The sequence below is a fragment of the Acipenser ruthenus genome, chromosome 9 (assembly GCF_902713425.1).
Source record: "Acipenser ruthenus chromosome 9, fAciRut3.2 maternal haplotype, whole genome shotgun sequence".
NCBI lineage: Eukaryota > Metazoa > Chordata > Actinopteri > Acipenseriformes > Acipenseridae > Acipenser > Acipenser ruthenus.
The window spans coordinates 3,465,386-3,481,157 of record NC_081197.1 but is presented as its reverse complement, the minus strand read 5'-3'; the positions used below and the strand labels follow the sequence as shown (position 1 = coordinate 3,481,157).

Below are 15,772 nucleotides of genomic sequence, written 5' to 3'. Positions count from 1 at the left end.
CTTGTAACTACTGTATTAATGTAAAGAGATAAACCTCTGTTCATCAGAAAGCATTGTGGTGCCACTAGTTCATTCTTCCTAGGAAATAATTACAGACAGAATGTCAGTTTAAGAATTGTATGCAGCAGGAGAACAAACTGTATGACCGGGCAAGGGAAGCATTGGTATTTTGCCATGAGTGAGAGTCTGCCACTTTATCACTGCAATTGCTTTTGAAGATTTGTTTGTCTTTTATCTTGTTCGTGTTATTCCTTTCCCTTTTTGTATGCAAAACATTTCTTCCTGGGTTGTATTTTATTTTGTATGTTTCCCAGCACTGAATGACTTTAAATTGCTGCCAGAAAACGTGCATCATACAAAATGCATTCGGAACATTATAAAGCCCAGTATTCTTAGACACAAATATACAAGTGTTGTGAGCATCGCATAGCTAATACGAGGAAGCACAAGTCACTGTTGTTAAAGTTTAACAGAAGCCTGATTTATTGTGTCCCACACACTCCGGGCCCCCTTGTTCTGAGCTGGTATGTGGATCTCACCAGAACTATGCTGTTTTCTAACACCCTCCACTGTGCTGCACTTCTACAAACTGCCTACAGCTGTTTTGACAAGGGCTTGTCTTAACACATGAACTTTGTAACAGTGCAGCCAAGTGAGCATTGCTGTGGTGAAGATACTTGAAAAACAACTCAAACATTTTACAAGACTTTAGCCTTAAGCTACAGTAACTAAAGAGGAATGTCCAATGACGTTTAGCAGTGATTTTCTTAAAGGAAAACAAAGCATTGATGTTACAAAGCTTTAAAAACATCTCAGGAGGTTGACTGAAGAGCCACAACATGCAAGTTACTTGGTTGCTTTTTGTTTTACCCCCAATAAATGTTGCAAACTTAGGACTGTATCAGTCAGTAAGCATGCTTGTTCAAAACTCTTGAGTTGTATTTTGCAATGCTTTCTCTGTCGGTATGTTTGTGTTGAAGATTTCGTCCAGTTAAGATAAGGGAAGTAGCAATACATCTCTTTGTTTATTTGACCTTGCGACATTCCAAGGATTAATAACTCTTCTAATTTATTCTGTTTGTATGTTTTTATATGATCGAGAGACACTTTTGGAAGCTGGAAGTCCTTGGCCAAAATGGTGACAAGAGAATGAGTACAGAACTGTGGACAAACCAGTCGCAGCTCCCCCTGGGTCTAATAATAGAACAGTAGTAAGAAGGAAACAAAACCTCTCCTTTCCTTGGAAGCAGGGTGGCTACTGACCCTTATTAAAGTTCACCATTGTATTTTTGCACAGTATTTTTGCAGTTTTACAATGCTCTCTGCATGCTTATAATGTGCATTTATGTGGTTTTCCGTGTTTTTAAATATGTTTTGCCAAACATCTCAGAGCTTTACAATGCTTACCAATGCTTCATCATGCTTTTGCTGTGCTATGCTTTTACTGTGGTCAACTTTTATAAGGGGAACTAGACACTATTGTAAACAAACAGTCGCTCCCGAATGCATAACCCGGATTACAGCTCTTTCCTGTCAACAGAAAGCGACGCATTTCCTAAGGGTTTAGATTACGAAAAAGGAAATGTAGACTACACGTCACAGTTCTCGTCTGCATCACGAACCACACGATGCGCCTCAGCCTCACTTTTTTCAGTGATGCTAAGACTATGTCTTTACATTTCCTAGTAGATGACATAAAAACCCCTTTAAGTATGAAAAACAAAACTGGTTAAAGAAACGACTGGGATGTCACTCTGGTTCACAGTAAGATAGAGCTATCTACTCAGCATGGACTCCAGATTAAATAGATAACATCTAGATCAGGGCTGTAGGCAGTCATGAAAAAACATGATTCACCCCCCCCCACACCCGGGGTATGCTGTCACTGTAGTCTATAATGACAGTAAAAGGTTTTGAAGAGCACAGAGGCTATAGATATCAGCGGGTTTTAATCTATGCACACAATGGATGAAATGCGTTTTATTTTCTGGCAAAGCAACATATAAATAATTATTAGTATGATTTTAACCGAGGTCCGTGCCTCATAGCTGGCTACGGCCTTGATCTAGACAGTTTAGACACGCAGAACAATAGAAGAAATATGGCAAAAGGAAGCTCACATCAAACCCACTGAATCAGTCCTGCCCGCTGTAGGCAGTGCTGTATCCAGTTGCTTTAGAAACACCACCGGCATCGACACAAAGGGGACCAGTGAACCTGTTTGCCGGAGGAAGTCATTAATAAAAGTGAATGGCTGCTGGGTCACGCTTTTCCTTCCCAGTCGAATCATCCAGCACATTTCAGCAAGCATGTCCAGGAGCCTGGTTCCACTGTGGCTGATATTGTTAAGATGTGAAACCGCAGAGCAATCGCACAGAATTGCCTGAGGTTTACAAGCCACGTTAGACGAACTCTCCCATTTCACAGGCTGGGAAACAGTACTGCCTTTGCTAATACTTCCAAATGGGTTACACCTGTTTCCTGTATCAGGATAATGCATCAATTATACTTATTATTATTTATTTCTTAGCAGACGCCCTTATCCAGGGCGACTTACAATTGTTACAAGATATCACATTATTTTGACATACAATTACCCATTTATACAGTTGGGTTTTTACTGGAGCAATCTAGGTAAAGTACTTTGCTCAAGGGTACAACAGCAGTGTCCCCCACTGGGGATTGAACCCACAACCCTCCGGTCAAGAGTCCAGAGCCCTAACCACTACTCCACACTACTAAAGAAACTAAACTGAACCCTATGTTAGTTTTTAGCTACATGTCATATCCAGTGTATAAACAGGTAGGCCCCCCTCAACATGATCAAGAACATTATGTAATCGGTACTAGTGTTATGACCCCACAGTGCAGTGAGGGGATGTGGGGATTGGTTTCTTGTTGCCTTCTATATTTTAATTTTAAGAACGAGATGTGTCCCTCCTCTGACCCCACTTCTTTACTGCGGAATCCAAAATTCTGCTTAATGAACCTTGAATGAGGTGTGCACTCTGTGAGTGATCTGCTAACTTTGTATATTCATTTCAGTGTGTTATGTCTGTTGTAACTGATCATGGCAACAACATAACTTTAAATTGAAATAATAAAAAGCAAAGAATATTTACATTTTAGAAGCAAGTAGCTTTCCTTTTAGAAAAGAACCTCTTTTGTGTGATCTACAACTGGCCAACCCCATTGTAGCTGGCAGAGTAGTAATGACATTCCCAGAGCAAGACTCTACAACACTTACATTTTTATTAAAACAGAAACACATCAAAAAAAAAAAACAAACACCACATTACTTGACATCATTCAAATATATGTAAACAGATTTTAAAACAGCTACTAGCTTTGAAAACATGTCACGTGAACTTCTAATATGGATTATCTCTTCATCCTTGTGGTACATTTCCTTCCCTCAACAACAACGTGTCGATCAAAAAATTAAACACCAAAAAAAAATAAAACAAATATCACTTTTAGTTACCAAGTTTGCCAACTAAACGAAGATGCTTATTTAATTTGATTCGGATCTGATGGGCATTTAAAGTTCAAGAGCAGCAGAGTTTGATCAAGGGCGTGTGCTCCTGCTGATGAGGTGGATTCAGGTGTTTAGCATTGAATTTGCAGGAGCTTACACAGTACGGGGATAGAAACTAAAGCAAAGCTTCCCCTGAATGACGCAGCGTTAATACGTCACAAACTACTTTTAATAAAGCTTTTATCAGACCTGTTGCCAAATACATCACAATTAACAAAAAAACTAAAAAAAATATGTCAAGTACAAAGACTTGTTGTGTTAACCTCTCAGGTTAAATACTAGACAGAACCTGCAGAGTCACAGCAGGTATCTGAATTCCCTGCTCCGCGCGGCCAGCCCTCACTCCTTGGAAGACATCTTCACCAGGTACTGCTTATCAATCTCGAAGAGCCGCCAGCCTTCCTCCGAGGACAGGTCAGAGGCACCGCGTCGCTTGTAGAACTCTATGGACGGCTTGTTCCACTCCGCCACTATGAAGTGCATGCTGCTGCAGCGAGTCTTCACCGCAGTCTGCCAGACAAGCAAATTGAACATTCACATACATACAGAGACACACACATAAATACTATAGAATATCACATGCATGTGGATGGTGAAATATACATGTGTTCCAAACAATAATAAACACACATCAGAGAGAACAGACTTACGTGGCTCAGATGCTTCAGGATCTTGGAGCCCATTCCGTACCCTGTAAGATAAACACAAGCATTACAAACACAGGCACATAGCGCTCTCCTGTACAGGGAGAACGGCAGCGATGCAGGCCCTGCTATATACAAGCTTTAAGAATTTCGCTGGATCGTCACTACACACCCTTTACTTACTGAAAGGGCTGTTAGCATTTCGGATGTCCGCACTCAGAACTTCTCCGTCTCTATTTTGTATTTGTTGATTATGGAGGTTAAGAGTTTCTACCTCAAGTGGCCGTCCTCAGCCTTTAACGTTTTCCCCAGCGAGATTCTTATACCCAAACAATACAGTTAATTAAATACCGTAACACAAAACAACTGCATTTAAATTAGAGATACGTCACAAAACAAATAGTTCTAATTAATACATGTTCCCCACCTAAATGAATCATGAACGGGCTATAAGATAATCCAGTGCAGACTCCCTGGCAGACCACAGCATTACCAGCAATGTCAACCCAATGGATTTGGAACATATCAGTATCACTGCACAGTGATCCAGAGCTGGCACACGCCATGGTGTGCACTGGGGCATACCACTGGTATGTGAAATATGAACACTGTGGTACCATTCAACGTGGCCTATGCTGCAACATTAGTCCCCAAGTACAGAACCTCGGCATTGTGTTGCCGCTGGAAGATTATCCTGTAAGAGAGTCAGATATAAATCTGATGTAAGAAACACATTTACAAACAACGCATCATACATACCTCTGTATTCTTTCATTACATAGAAATCTTCCAAGTACAGCAGCTTTCCAATCCAAGGGTCGTATGTGAAGTAGTACATAGCAAATCCAACCACAGTGTGTCCTGCATAAACAGAGGAGAAGATCATATTAAAACTAAGGTCCCCTGTTGTCTTCGACCTGCACCCACAGCGAGTGAAACAGCATCTCACAGCAAGCGCCCATGCATGGTTTGAGCAGATAAGTGCCTCCCATGATACATCCTGTAGCTCAGTTTATCAGGCCAGTATTCACGGCATGTGGGATACCATATACCATGATGGAGTGCTGTCTATGGGTATTGTATTGTCTATGTGAAGTAGAATAGCATTTGGGCTTATAAACTTCAATAACCCAGCCACTTAGAGGACAGTCACCATGACCTAGACACCCTCAAGAACTTGTGCTAAGGAATGTCCTTACCAAGTTTAATTACAATTGAATGAGAGGTTCTTGTGATAAAGGCAAAGATAGCATGGATTACCTCAATAAAACCTAAATAAACAAATCCAGCAGCACTGATGAAGACACAAAAGCCCAAACACGTGTCCTCTGTACCAGGAAGTTTACAAAGTTGTATCCAGATCTCATGATGGGGTGTTTGTGTATCAATGGAAACTTGTGTTCATTGGCCTGGCTGGCATTCTGGGCTCACAGAAAGCCTTGGAAGCAGTGTTTGGTACTGGGGGCGCTCTTGGTGGAAGAGAGCCCACATGCAAGTTCTACAGTGTGTTCGGATTGTGGGAGTGGCTTGTGTCCCGCAGTGGCCTTACCTTAGTTCTGATCATGCATCTTACTGAGTAACGCATCTTTCAGTTACCTCCCCGCCCACCCATGTACACGCCAAGGGCCATGTACATGGCAAAGCTAGAGACTGTAACCTGAAGATTGGGGATAAATTGGAGAGAATACATTTCAACAGGATTAGACAGTGCAGCAGACAGGGTCAGCACTTTCGAACCAACACGTTTCACACAGCAGCAAAGGACAGAAAGTGAATGTCATTTTTTACTAGAATAAATTAAATGAAGCACATTTTAGTGCAATGTTTTCCTGGTTTCACATTCACTTTTTTTTTTTTTAATATAAAACAGGGAAGAAAAGAAAAGATTTTAATAAATTGCTTTAGATTGATTTACCCTCTGAAGACTGCTGCTCATTTGGTACTTCTGCAACAACACAGTGGTAGAATGGGTGTTCTCCAAAACCATCATCAAGAAGATCTGTAAAATAAAACAAGGCATGCTGTTGTATATTACATACATATATAACTAGGGGTGCAGCCTGTCCCTGTTTTCCATGCATCGTCCCGGTTTTGAGGACAGTGTCCCAGGAATTCAATATGCCTTCCCAGGACACTAAATGCCAGCACCATAAACCGAGCAGAAGTTAGAAAAACCAGGATACAATATTACTGCAATAGACGTGCACTATGAATTGGTTGTCAATACTATAGTAGCAATATTATCAATGTTTCCTATTGGATGAATAGAGGATTTCTAAAGAGAGTTTACACTTTTAACAACCCCTCTTCCGTTCAGAGGACCTTTTTGCTGCATCTCATAACAAAAGCCCATGCACAGTCCTATTAATACAGAGTTTCCCTAAGACATGCCTTTGACAGTATAATTACAGTAAGGTAAAACTATAAGTTTCTTATAGAGTACTAGTGTACCTTAGAATTTTGACTCACAGTTTAAGTTAAAGTAAATTACATTGAAGAAAACAAGCGTATTATTATTATTATTATTATTATTATTATTATTATTATTATAAATTCGTAATTAAGTATTTTAGCTTCAGTATTATAGCTCGACCAATCAGGCGACTCTATAAGTCACATCACCATAGAATGTTGAAATTACATCTTGTCACATGATTATAAGGATGTAACCTTTATTAACCCGACCTATCAGCGGCCAGAACTCATAACTAGGTCACCACGTACACTTCGTGAAATTGTTTAACTGTACTCATATTTTTTAACAAAATACCTTACCCTTTTCAGTTAATATAACCTGATCTTCCATTTCTTCAAATTTAGCAAGTTCCTGGGAAAATAAAAACACAAACTATTAAATAAAAAAATGAAGGGAAGCGTAGCATTTATTACATTTTAAAAATAAACACAGTTGTGTTCAAGTTACACTCGTGTGAAACGTAGAAAGTGTATTTGTTTTTAATGTCATTTCTGTTGATTTTCATCAACATGTTGCTTGTCTATTACATACAGTGCGTTTATGGAAAAGGCAAGCGTAGACACTTGCCTTTATGAGTCGCAGTATGTCTGACACGTCCTTGGGCTCGGCTTTCCGTAATATAAAATTGGCCATTTTCTTCTTTTACTCTTTTTTCCTTTTCTGACAAGTCCCCTATAGTTGAATAGTAGTAAGACGTGTTTCTTCATTCGGTTCCCAGGGGGTTAGCCTCCGCAGTCAGTCTGGGATCCTGACCCAATGTAAAACGATAGCATTCAAGATCCGCCGAGCTCGCTGTCTGACTGGACCGTCGGACCGACTTCAACCTGTTTACTGTTTATTATCCTCTGCTTCGAGCAACTACTTCCTAGTGACGCAGCCAGGTCGACCAATCACAAGGGGAGTTCAGAATAACGCCGCGCTGACCAGCTGATGTTATTGTGTCTCAATGATATGGCCAATTATTATTATGATTGTAATGTAGCCGTAGCGTACCTCCTGGTGGCTCGTTTATATAAATTGTCATTCAGGAAAGCGTTCTTTCTCCTGCTCGTTTTATATGGTACACATAGATAATGGAGTGTCCTTGGTCCTTCGGTAAACACAGCAATGGTTTGTTTATATACACAAGGCAGAACTGCTGGCTGCTGGGAAGCGGGTTCATTTGTTTGTGTCACCTAGGGGTCTCTGGTATAGGCTAGCCGGTGCGGTTTGCTGGTCTGCTATGTGTTCAGATGAATTACAACACCCCATTGCTTCCGTTGTTTTGTTGTGCATATGAAATCAAACCACTGGAACTGCAAATCTTGTCAGAATAAAAGGCAGTCTAATTTAATTGGTTTAATAGGCCACACACGCAATACAAACGCATGAGACTTTTTATAAGTTGTTTGAGTTGCCTAATTAAAACACAAAGTGCCAGCCTAACTTTTTTTTTTTTTTTTTACAAATGAGTACCTATTGTTTCTATTGTTTCTGATTACTGAGCAAAACTTGAAATTCTCATATTGCATGCAGGATATAAATGTTCGAATGATTTTGCACACTATGGTATATGGAAACGCCTTGTCTCCAGTGTAAAAGTAATGCCACGTTTCCATTTACACCATGAAACCTGTCAGTAAAACTCCCTCGCATCTCCTGTCAGTATCACTCTGCAGTAGTAGGGGGGGTTTGGTTCCAGTTTTGTTCCTATAGGTGAAAGTGCCTGTAGTTATTTTACCCCAGGACAGTGCAATGCCTTGCTTGTAAACCTCAGTGAATTCTGTGCGATTGCTCTGCGGTTTCACATCTTAACAATATCAGTCACAGTGGAACCAGGCTCCTGGACATGCTTGCTGAAATGTGCTGGATGATTCGACTGGGAAGGAAAAGCGTGACCCAGCAGCCATTCACTTTTATTAATGACTTCCTCCGGCAAACAGGTTCACTGGTCCCCTTTGTGTCGATGCCGGTGGTGTTTCTAAAGCAACTGGATACAGCACTGCCTAGAGCGGGCAGGACTGATTCAGTGGATCTGATGTGTTTTTGCCAGTTGTTAGACTTGTCTCTACACCCCCCTGTGAATATGTGTGGAGAGACACTCACCGAGATTGAATAGATGCGCTACTGTGTCATATTCAAGTTCTGCTATATTACAAAAAAAAAAGCACATTGTATTCTTATACTGATAACAGTTTATCGGTTTATAGGGAACACCCACAGATTTTTTAATTTTTTTTATTTAGTGTGTCCAATTATTTGACCCCTGATTTTCTCTGCATTGGAATGTCCAATCATTTGTATGCCGGTGTCCGCTGTGAGCTCACTGGGCGCCTGGCCGGCAGGGTCCACTGTAGAAACAGCCCCTGCTGGTTTTGCCTCCCTAACCCACGGTAGTGTCAGTATGTGTACACACATGTACAAACTAACAAGATACAAGGGAACACCCAGTCTTGTAATGTTTCAAGGTGAAATCAACAGCTTTGTTTTTTGTACAGCAGACATTGTTTTATCATACTGTTCTTCAAAGAACTCCTCAACAAAAACTAAAGCATTGGCCAGTAAAACTCGAGGGTTTGAACATCTAGAAGGGCTGCAAGCTTGCACTAGAAGCTTAAAAAGCTTTGAAAAAAGATCTACATTATGTTCGATATTATATCCTGGGCAATTTAATACAGACATAAGGGACATATTAAACAGATTTGTAAATAGATATTGAGAAAAAGTGTACAATGAGCACAGATGAGAGCCTGATGAGCACAGAATCAGAGGAATCAGAGGTCTCACTTCTGACAACCCATCTGAAAACCTATTTCAAGGTTGTGTATGTTTTTCATATTTATCTGAACTTCGTCTTTATCTTATTAAAAGCGGGGTTTCAACAAAGGGGCTTGCAGATACACAAACGTTCAGGGGGTCTGCTGCAGCAAACAAGTCTGGGGAAAGAGACTAGCACCAATCAGCCTCTAGAACACGGGGTACACGCATTGATTTCAGGTTTTATTGTCTTTGTGAATTCCCCCTTGTGTGTGATTATTGTATCATCCTGTAGTTCTCTCTGATTATCACTGAACAGATTGCTTCCAATCGTCGGGTGGACCTTGTGCCCATGGCTATCCAGTGATTACATGATTACAGAAGCAAAGTCGGAAAATAATTGCAGTTCCTGTGACCCGCAGGCTCTTACTGTGGCTGCACTGCATTTGTATTGCAGGCTGTTTCAATGTCTTGGGTTACAATTGCAGCTGAGCAATTTCTTATCGTAAGGTTTTTTACAAACATAAATGTAGATCATAGCTAGTCACTTACTGTCCTTTACAGGTAACAAAACCTCACAAAATAAATATGATCTGCTTTGTTTTGCCAGTGGTTACCCCGCTTCCCATTCTAACCTCTCTACACTGATCCTCCACTGTTCAAATATGTAAAAACTATTTTGAACACGCTCGAGGGCACTGCACCTTAGAGGTCCTTTATCTACCTGTGCCCACACCCTACGAACCACCACTATTTTCTAAAATGTTTTTTTATATATATTTTGGACTGGATCGCTTAGGCTCATCCAAACAAGCGTGTGCTGTGAAGCTGCGCTCCAGGCTTTTACACACCAGCCTGAGGAAACCATGACCAAAATCAGCTTCGTCAGCTGGTCATCACTACAGAACCAGAACACAGAAATATCCACCAAAACTAAAGTACAGTGAGTGATACCACAGGTCACAGGAGGATGGGGCAGCAAGGGATCGGTCTATTATTACAAAAGATACAATGTTCTGTAACACTTGATTGCACTTAGTGAGACACCCGCAGCCTGTGGGTTTGGGCTGCAGTCAGAGGTTGAAGTGTATTGAGGGGCACTGCCGGATTCAATGCGTAGGACTGGAGTCCAATAGGAGAGATTAGCCAGGATTGTACTAGAACAGACACACCTCCTTTGCCAAAATCTACAGGGGAAAGTGTGGTCCGAAAGTGTGAATTTGTGATATTGGTGATGTTCCTAAAACAGCAATCTAATCACTGGGGGGGGGGGGGGGGCGTTACATTCCAGTAGTTCACCCATTATTAATGCCCCCTGTTCTATGCAAACAACACAGGCTCTGACACAGTCTGTGATTATCCTAAGAACAGGACTGTATGGGTTGAGTAACAGCTCTCTCATTCACACTTTCCTTGAGTAATCCCTTTTCTCTTCTGGGGGCAGCCTGTTTGTAATGACTCAGGAACGTGTGCAGGTTCTCCTCTAGTTTCTGTTTCTGTAATGCTTTGTGAGTCTTGTAATTGCATTTTGACAATGACTGGATTTAACCGGTATATCAAAACCAAATCCCAAAAGAACATTGCTCTCTGGTGTGTGTTGTGCAACAATCAGTCTGCAGTCTGAGATGCATACCTTAATGGTACTTCCCTTTTTTAACTGATCAGCTTCTAAATATCTCTGTAGTTCCCCAGAGAACTGACCCGCACGGCATGAAAAGAAATCTGACTGTACCTCCTGTCTTACGAATGCTTATCCATGCTGCGAATAAGCAATGAGCATGCTTTCACTGTGCTTTATTAAGCTTTGCAATGCCTTCATATGATATAAAGAATCCTCTGAAATGCGTGCACTGCACACAGGTAATACTATCGGACTGGGCTGGGAGAGATTCAACTCCAGCACAACAGTAAATGCACTTGTGGTTTCAGTCTGGGATTGGGTAATATAAGTAGAAAATAAATACTTCTTTTTTTCTTCACCACAGCAATGCTCATGTGACTACGCTAACACAAAGTGCACATGTTAAGAGAAGTCCTCCTCGTCAAATCAGCTGCAGACACTTTGTATAAATGCAGCAGAGCATAAGAAAATATCCCCTGCGTTACAGTAACGTCAGGCCATCTTACTGAATTACTTCAACAATATGTGTGTGTGTGTGTGTGTGTTGGGGGGGGGGGGGGGGAGCTGAAACGGTTATTAGAAAATATATCCAATATCTTTGTTCAGAAGGCCTGATGAGCTGTAACCTTTGACCATCTAACCAGCTCAGAATGAGGGGGCCCGGGGTGTGTAGGATACAATAATCAGGCTTCTGTTAAACGTTAACAACAGTGACTTGTGCTGCCTCTTAAGAAACTGGGTACAAATGTATTATATTAGCTACGTAATGCGCGGCATGTTCATTTACTGCAGTCCGACGTTACTAGGGTTTGGAATGATTTCCATCACACACAATTCTTTTATTTTTTTTTTAAGTGCATTTTTTTACTTTTTGACTTCACCCACACTGTGAGAAACTTGAAGGCCAACAGGGTGGTCATCTCGAACAGCGTTGTGGGAGGCTGCTGTTGAACCGAGAGACGGCCTTTAACAGGGTGGTCATCTCGAACAGCATTGTGGGAGGCTGCTGTTGAAACGAGAGACGGCCTTTAACAGGGTGGTCATCTCGAACAGCGTTGTGGGAGGCTGCTGTTGAACCAAGAGACAGCCTTTCCAAAACTGTCTGCCTGTTTTCAGATCAGGATGATGATGGACAATGAGTGCATTGGGCAGGGGTGACCAAAGCTGGTCCTTATGCAACCGGGCCGAAGCTGGGCTTGAACCGGCGACCACGCACAGCGCAAGCGAGTGTCTTAACCACTGTGCAAAAGAGCCGGGCGTGTCTGCATTCGTGATGTAGAGCTCCTAACCTCATCTCATCTCACCGACAGGGAACAGGACAGAATCCGTAACAGCAGCGTATCACACAACACTTCACATTACACTTACAAGCCTGCTTGAAATTCCAGTTAAACCTCCATCCAGGGGAGGATCGGAGGGACACTTTAACACTTAAACCCTTAAATGACTAGACAGGCAGATGACCAGTTTCATTGTGACTGCTATGAATGCGGGTGTAATGGCGGTCACATGCTTGTACATTTTCTATCTACATTATGCTTGACCTCAGCAAACGTTACTCACTTAGAAACGCTGTACCCAAGGACAGACAGGAAACTGATACGTAAGACAGTGCTGTGGTGGTATTTCACATGTCCAAACAACAGGAAATGCAGTGACAGTAATCACAATACATTGTACAAATTGCACTGAAGTTGTACACATTCAGCACTGTAAGGGCCATGTTTGTAAGCAAGTACTAAGACAAAGCCACAACACATTTTAGAAGTGTACTACTACAAGAAAAAAATGAAGGACAAATGAATGCACTAGCTTCAAGATACAGTCAACAGTCTTCATACTGGTAGCTTGTCGCTGGAACTGGTTTATTCAGAGCGATCAAGCAGAACATTTCAAAGGCACAGTACATTTGCAGGGTACTGCTGCAGTCTTCCCAAGTTGCTCCAATGCTTGTACTGTACTTTACGTACCTGTTGTGGACTTAGTGAAACTCACACACTGAGTCATCTGTGCAATGGTACTGTGTCAGAGCAGGGCTCTGCCCTTAGAAATACTGGCAGGGAAGGAGTTAAATTCTCCTCCCTGCCCAGATTGATTGCGTCAGGTGGGAGCAATCAATCCATTAATCATTCAATTAAGGACTCAGCCACCTGGCATAAAAGGAGGCCTCAGCCTCCCATTTGGAGGAGAGTTCTGGAAGGAGAAGAAGAGTGTTTTTGTTTGTGCTATGAAACCAGTGAAGGCAACACCCAGCCTGGAAGCTTTATTTTGTATGTTTTGTTTTGTGTTGATTGTTTTGTGCTGTTGAAACCTTTTTGTTTGGCCCTTGTGCCTATTTATTTTGAATTTTTGTTTATTAAAAAGCTTTATTTTGAACTTAAACTGTCTGAGTCTCAAACCTTGGTCAATCCTGTCACAGTTGGTGTCAGAAGCGGGATAACGCCACCTGGAAACTCAGGAGACAGTTTAAGTTCAAAATAAAGCTTTTTAATAAACAAAAATTCAAAATAAATAGGCACAAGGGCCAAACAAAAAGGTTTCAACAACACAAAACAATCAAAACAAAACTTACAAAATAAAGTTTCCAGGCTGGGTGTTGCCTTCACTGGTTTCAATAGCACAAACAAAAACACTCTTCTTCTCCTTCCAGAACTCTCCTCCAAATGGGAGGCTGAGGCCTCCTTTTATGCCAGGTGGCTGAGTCCTTAATTGAATGATTAATGGGTTGATTGCTCCCACCTGACTCAATCAATCTGGGCAGGGAGGAGAATTTAACTCCTTCCCTGCCAGTATTTCTAAGGGCAGAGCCCTGCTCTGCCACAGGTACTTAATCATACCAACGGTTAATGCTAACTTACACATACATCCTTCCTCGTGGGCTCAAAACCAGAACTTATATAACCGCAGTGTGGAGTAGTGGTTAGGGCTCTGGACTCTTGACTAGTGGGTCGTGGGTTCAATCCCTGGTAGGGGACACTGCTGCTGTACCCTTGAGCAAGGTATTTTACCTAGATTGCTCCAGTAAAAACTCAACTGTATAAATGGGTAATTGTATGTAAAAATAATGTGATATCTTGCAACAATTGTAAGTCGCCCTGGATAAGGGCATCTGCTAAGAAATAAATAATAATAATAACAATAATAACCTGGATTAAGTGCATGTGTAGTGCCCCTGCCCGCCACTCACTCCCCAGCTAACCATAACAAGCGATTAGTAAGAACGTGCTCATCACACACTGATTGATGGGGCTTCACTTCTACCAAGCACAGAAGTGAGGGGACAGCCCCAGAATCCTTTCACTAATGGTCTACTGAATTAGTTGGAGAACCGGAACCAATCTGTGGTGCTGTATCTCTGTGTAAAGGATGGGGCCCTCATCTCAGGCCACTAGTGAAATCCTGGACCAGAACTATCCATTCACTCGATTACTATATTACTGCCTAATCAAGAATGGTGCTGTTATCTTGCTTCTTGAATTAACAAGGATAGCTTTGAGGATAAGTTTGCTGTGTGCCAGTATCATGTAGTACTTATAAAACAACACCAGTTAGTGTTCTATTGATGCTATTAGATGTTTTAAAATAGAGTGAATTCATTTAGATTACATCGTGCATAGTTACGCAAAGAAAAGCATGCATACACTTCAACACACATTTCAAAAGTGCTTATCCTACACAAACCCTTCAGAAACAAGTGGTGCTTGTTGTTTTGCCCAGAACATTGGAGTTGAATGTGTTAGCAGTCTAAACAATGACCATTAATCAGGAAGCTGTGCAAATGGGTGCATGCCGCGTCTTTGCTGGTCCGTCTTCTCATTGGTTAGTGCTCTGGTGACTGCATTGCACGTGTAGGGCTGTTCACTTTAGATGGGGAGTGAACTCCTTCAGTTAATGACCACACAGACTACCAGTTTTACTCGTCATTTGCCCCTAGCATGTTCGATAGCGTGTGGATCGGTAAATGAGAACCATGGGGCCGCATTACTTATAAATACGTTTGTTTTTACACTTTGTGTTGCTGTGGCACACTATTTGTATTATTCATGTCCCTTTCCTTATGCAGGAAGGTGATTTCCATGCAGGGTTTTGAATTTCCAGCTGGGACATCGATCCCCCTGCTTCTCCTGGGTTATTTTAAAACACACCCCATTTTTCCCAGGGCCCTGATGCAACGGCAGGTTCAGGTCTCAATCAGATGGGGTTTCGTGCCCGCTGCCTTTGTTAATGGATCTGTGGAAAATATCTTGCAAATGGTAACCTGAAGGGGAAGAGAGGTGACCGTTTCCAAAGGATTTTTTTTTAGTGTAAGGTTGATTTATTTATAAATAAGCATCCTTCCTTCCTCCCTTCCCGTGAGACATCAGCAGTCCATCTGCAGTTGCAAGATCAAATAAAACACCAGCGGAAGCTTTCACATTCCTGACTATTGCAAATTGGAAGCCTATGCTGTAATGGTTTTCCACCATGTCAAGGTCAGCCCTTGTTTCTCCCATGGCTGTGCTGTGCAGGAGTGGTTTGTATTGGTGGAGGATGCTAATTTGCCTGTGGTGGAGAGTTCCATTCCTGTTTATTCGATCTCCTCCATCATACAGCACGACAGCGGTCAAGGAGTACAAGCTGCTGAGGTTTAAACTGCCCGGGGAAGCAGCAATGTCCCTTTCCTCTTAACTTGTTTTTATTTGTATTCATCTCAAGATACCTTCCCATCAGTGCGGTTTCTGTTGGGTATTTACACAGCAGGATTTGAAAGAGCTGGC

General features: G+C 41.8%; 1 protein-coding gene across 1 annotated transcript; it reads right to left on the bottom strand.

Annotated features, from left to right (window-relative positions):
• Positions 1-3,235: 3,235 nt before the first annotated feature.
• Positions 3,236-7,538, bottom strand: LOC117405591 (diamine acetyltransferase 1-like). The gene is made up of 6 exons (XM_034923515.2): positions 7,226-7,538; positions 6,958-7,009; positions 6,098-6,181; positions 4,942-5,043; positions 4,189-4,229; positions 3,236-4,048 (listed from the first exon to the last, which is right to left on the bottom strand). Exons 1-6 carry the CDS (start codon positions 7,289-7,291, stop codon positions 3,878-3,880), a joined length of 516 nt encoding a protein of 171 aa, XP_034779406.2. The 5' UTR covers positions 7,292-7,538; the 3' UTR covers positions 3,236-3,877.
• Between the last annotated feature and the right edge of the window lie 8,234 nt (positions 7,539-15,772).

What these genes read in the sequence shown, in the direction of transcription:
- LOC117405591 (XM_034923515.2), bottom strand. Translation starts at nt 7,291, where the DNA reads ATGGCCAATTTTATATTACGGAAAGCCGAGCCCAAGGACGTGTCAGAC. An exon ending in GGTTATATTAACTGAAAAGG is followed by an intron (nt 6,182 to 6,957) that starts GTAAGGTATTTT and finishes TTTATTTTACAG; the next exon opens with ATCTTCTTGATGATGGTTTT. An exon ending in TCCTGAAGCATCTGAGCCAC is followed by an intron (nt 4,049 to 4,188) that starts GTAAGTCTGTTC and finishes CTTGTCTGGCAG; the next exon opens with ACTGCGGTGAAGACTCGCTG.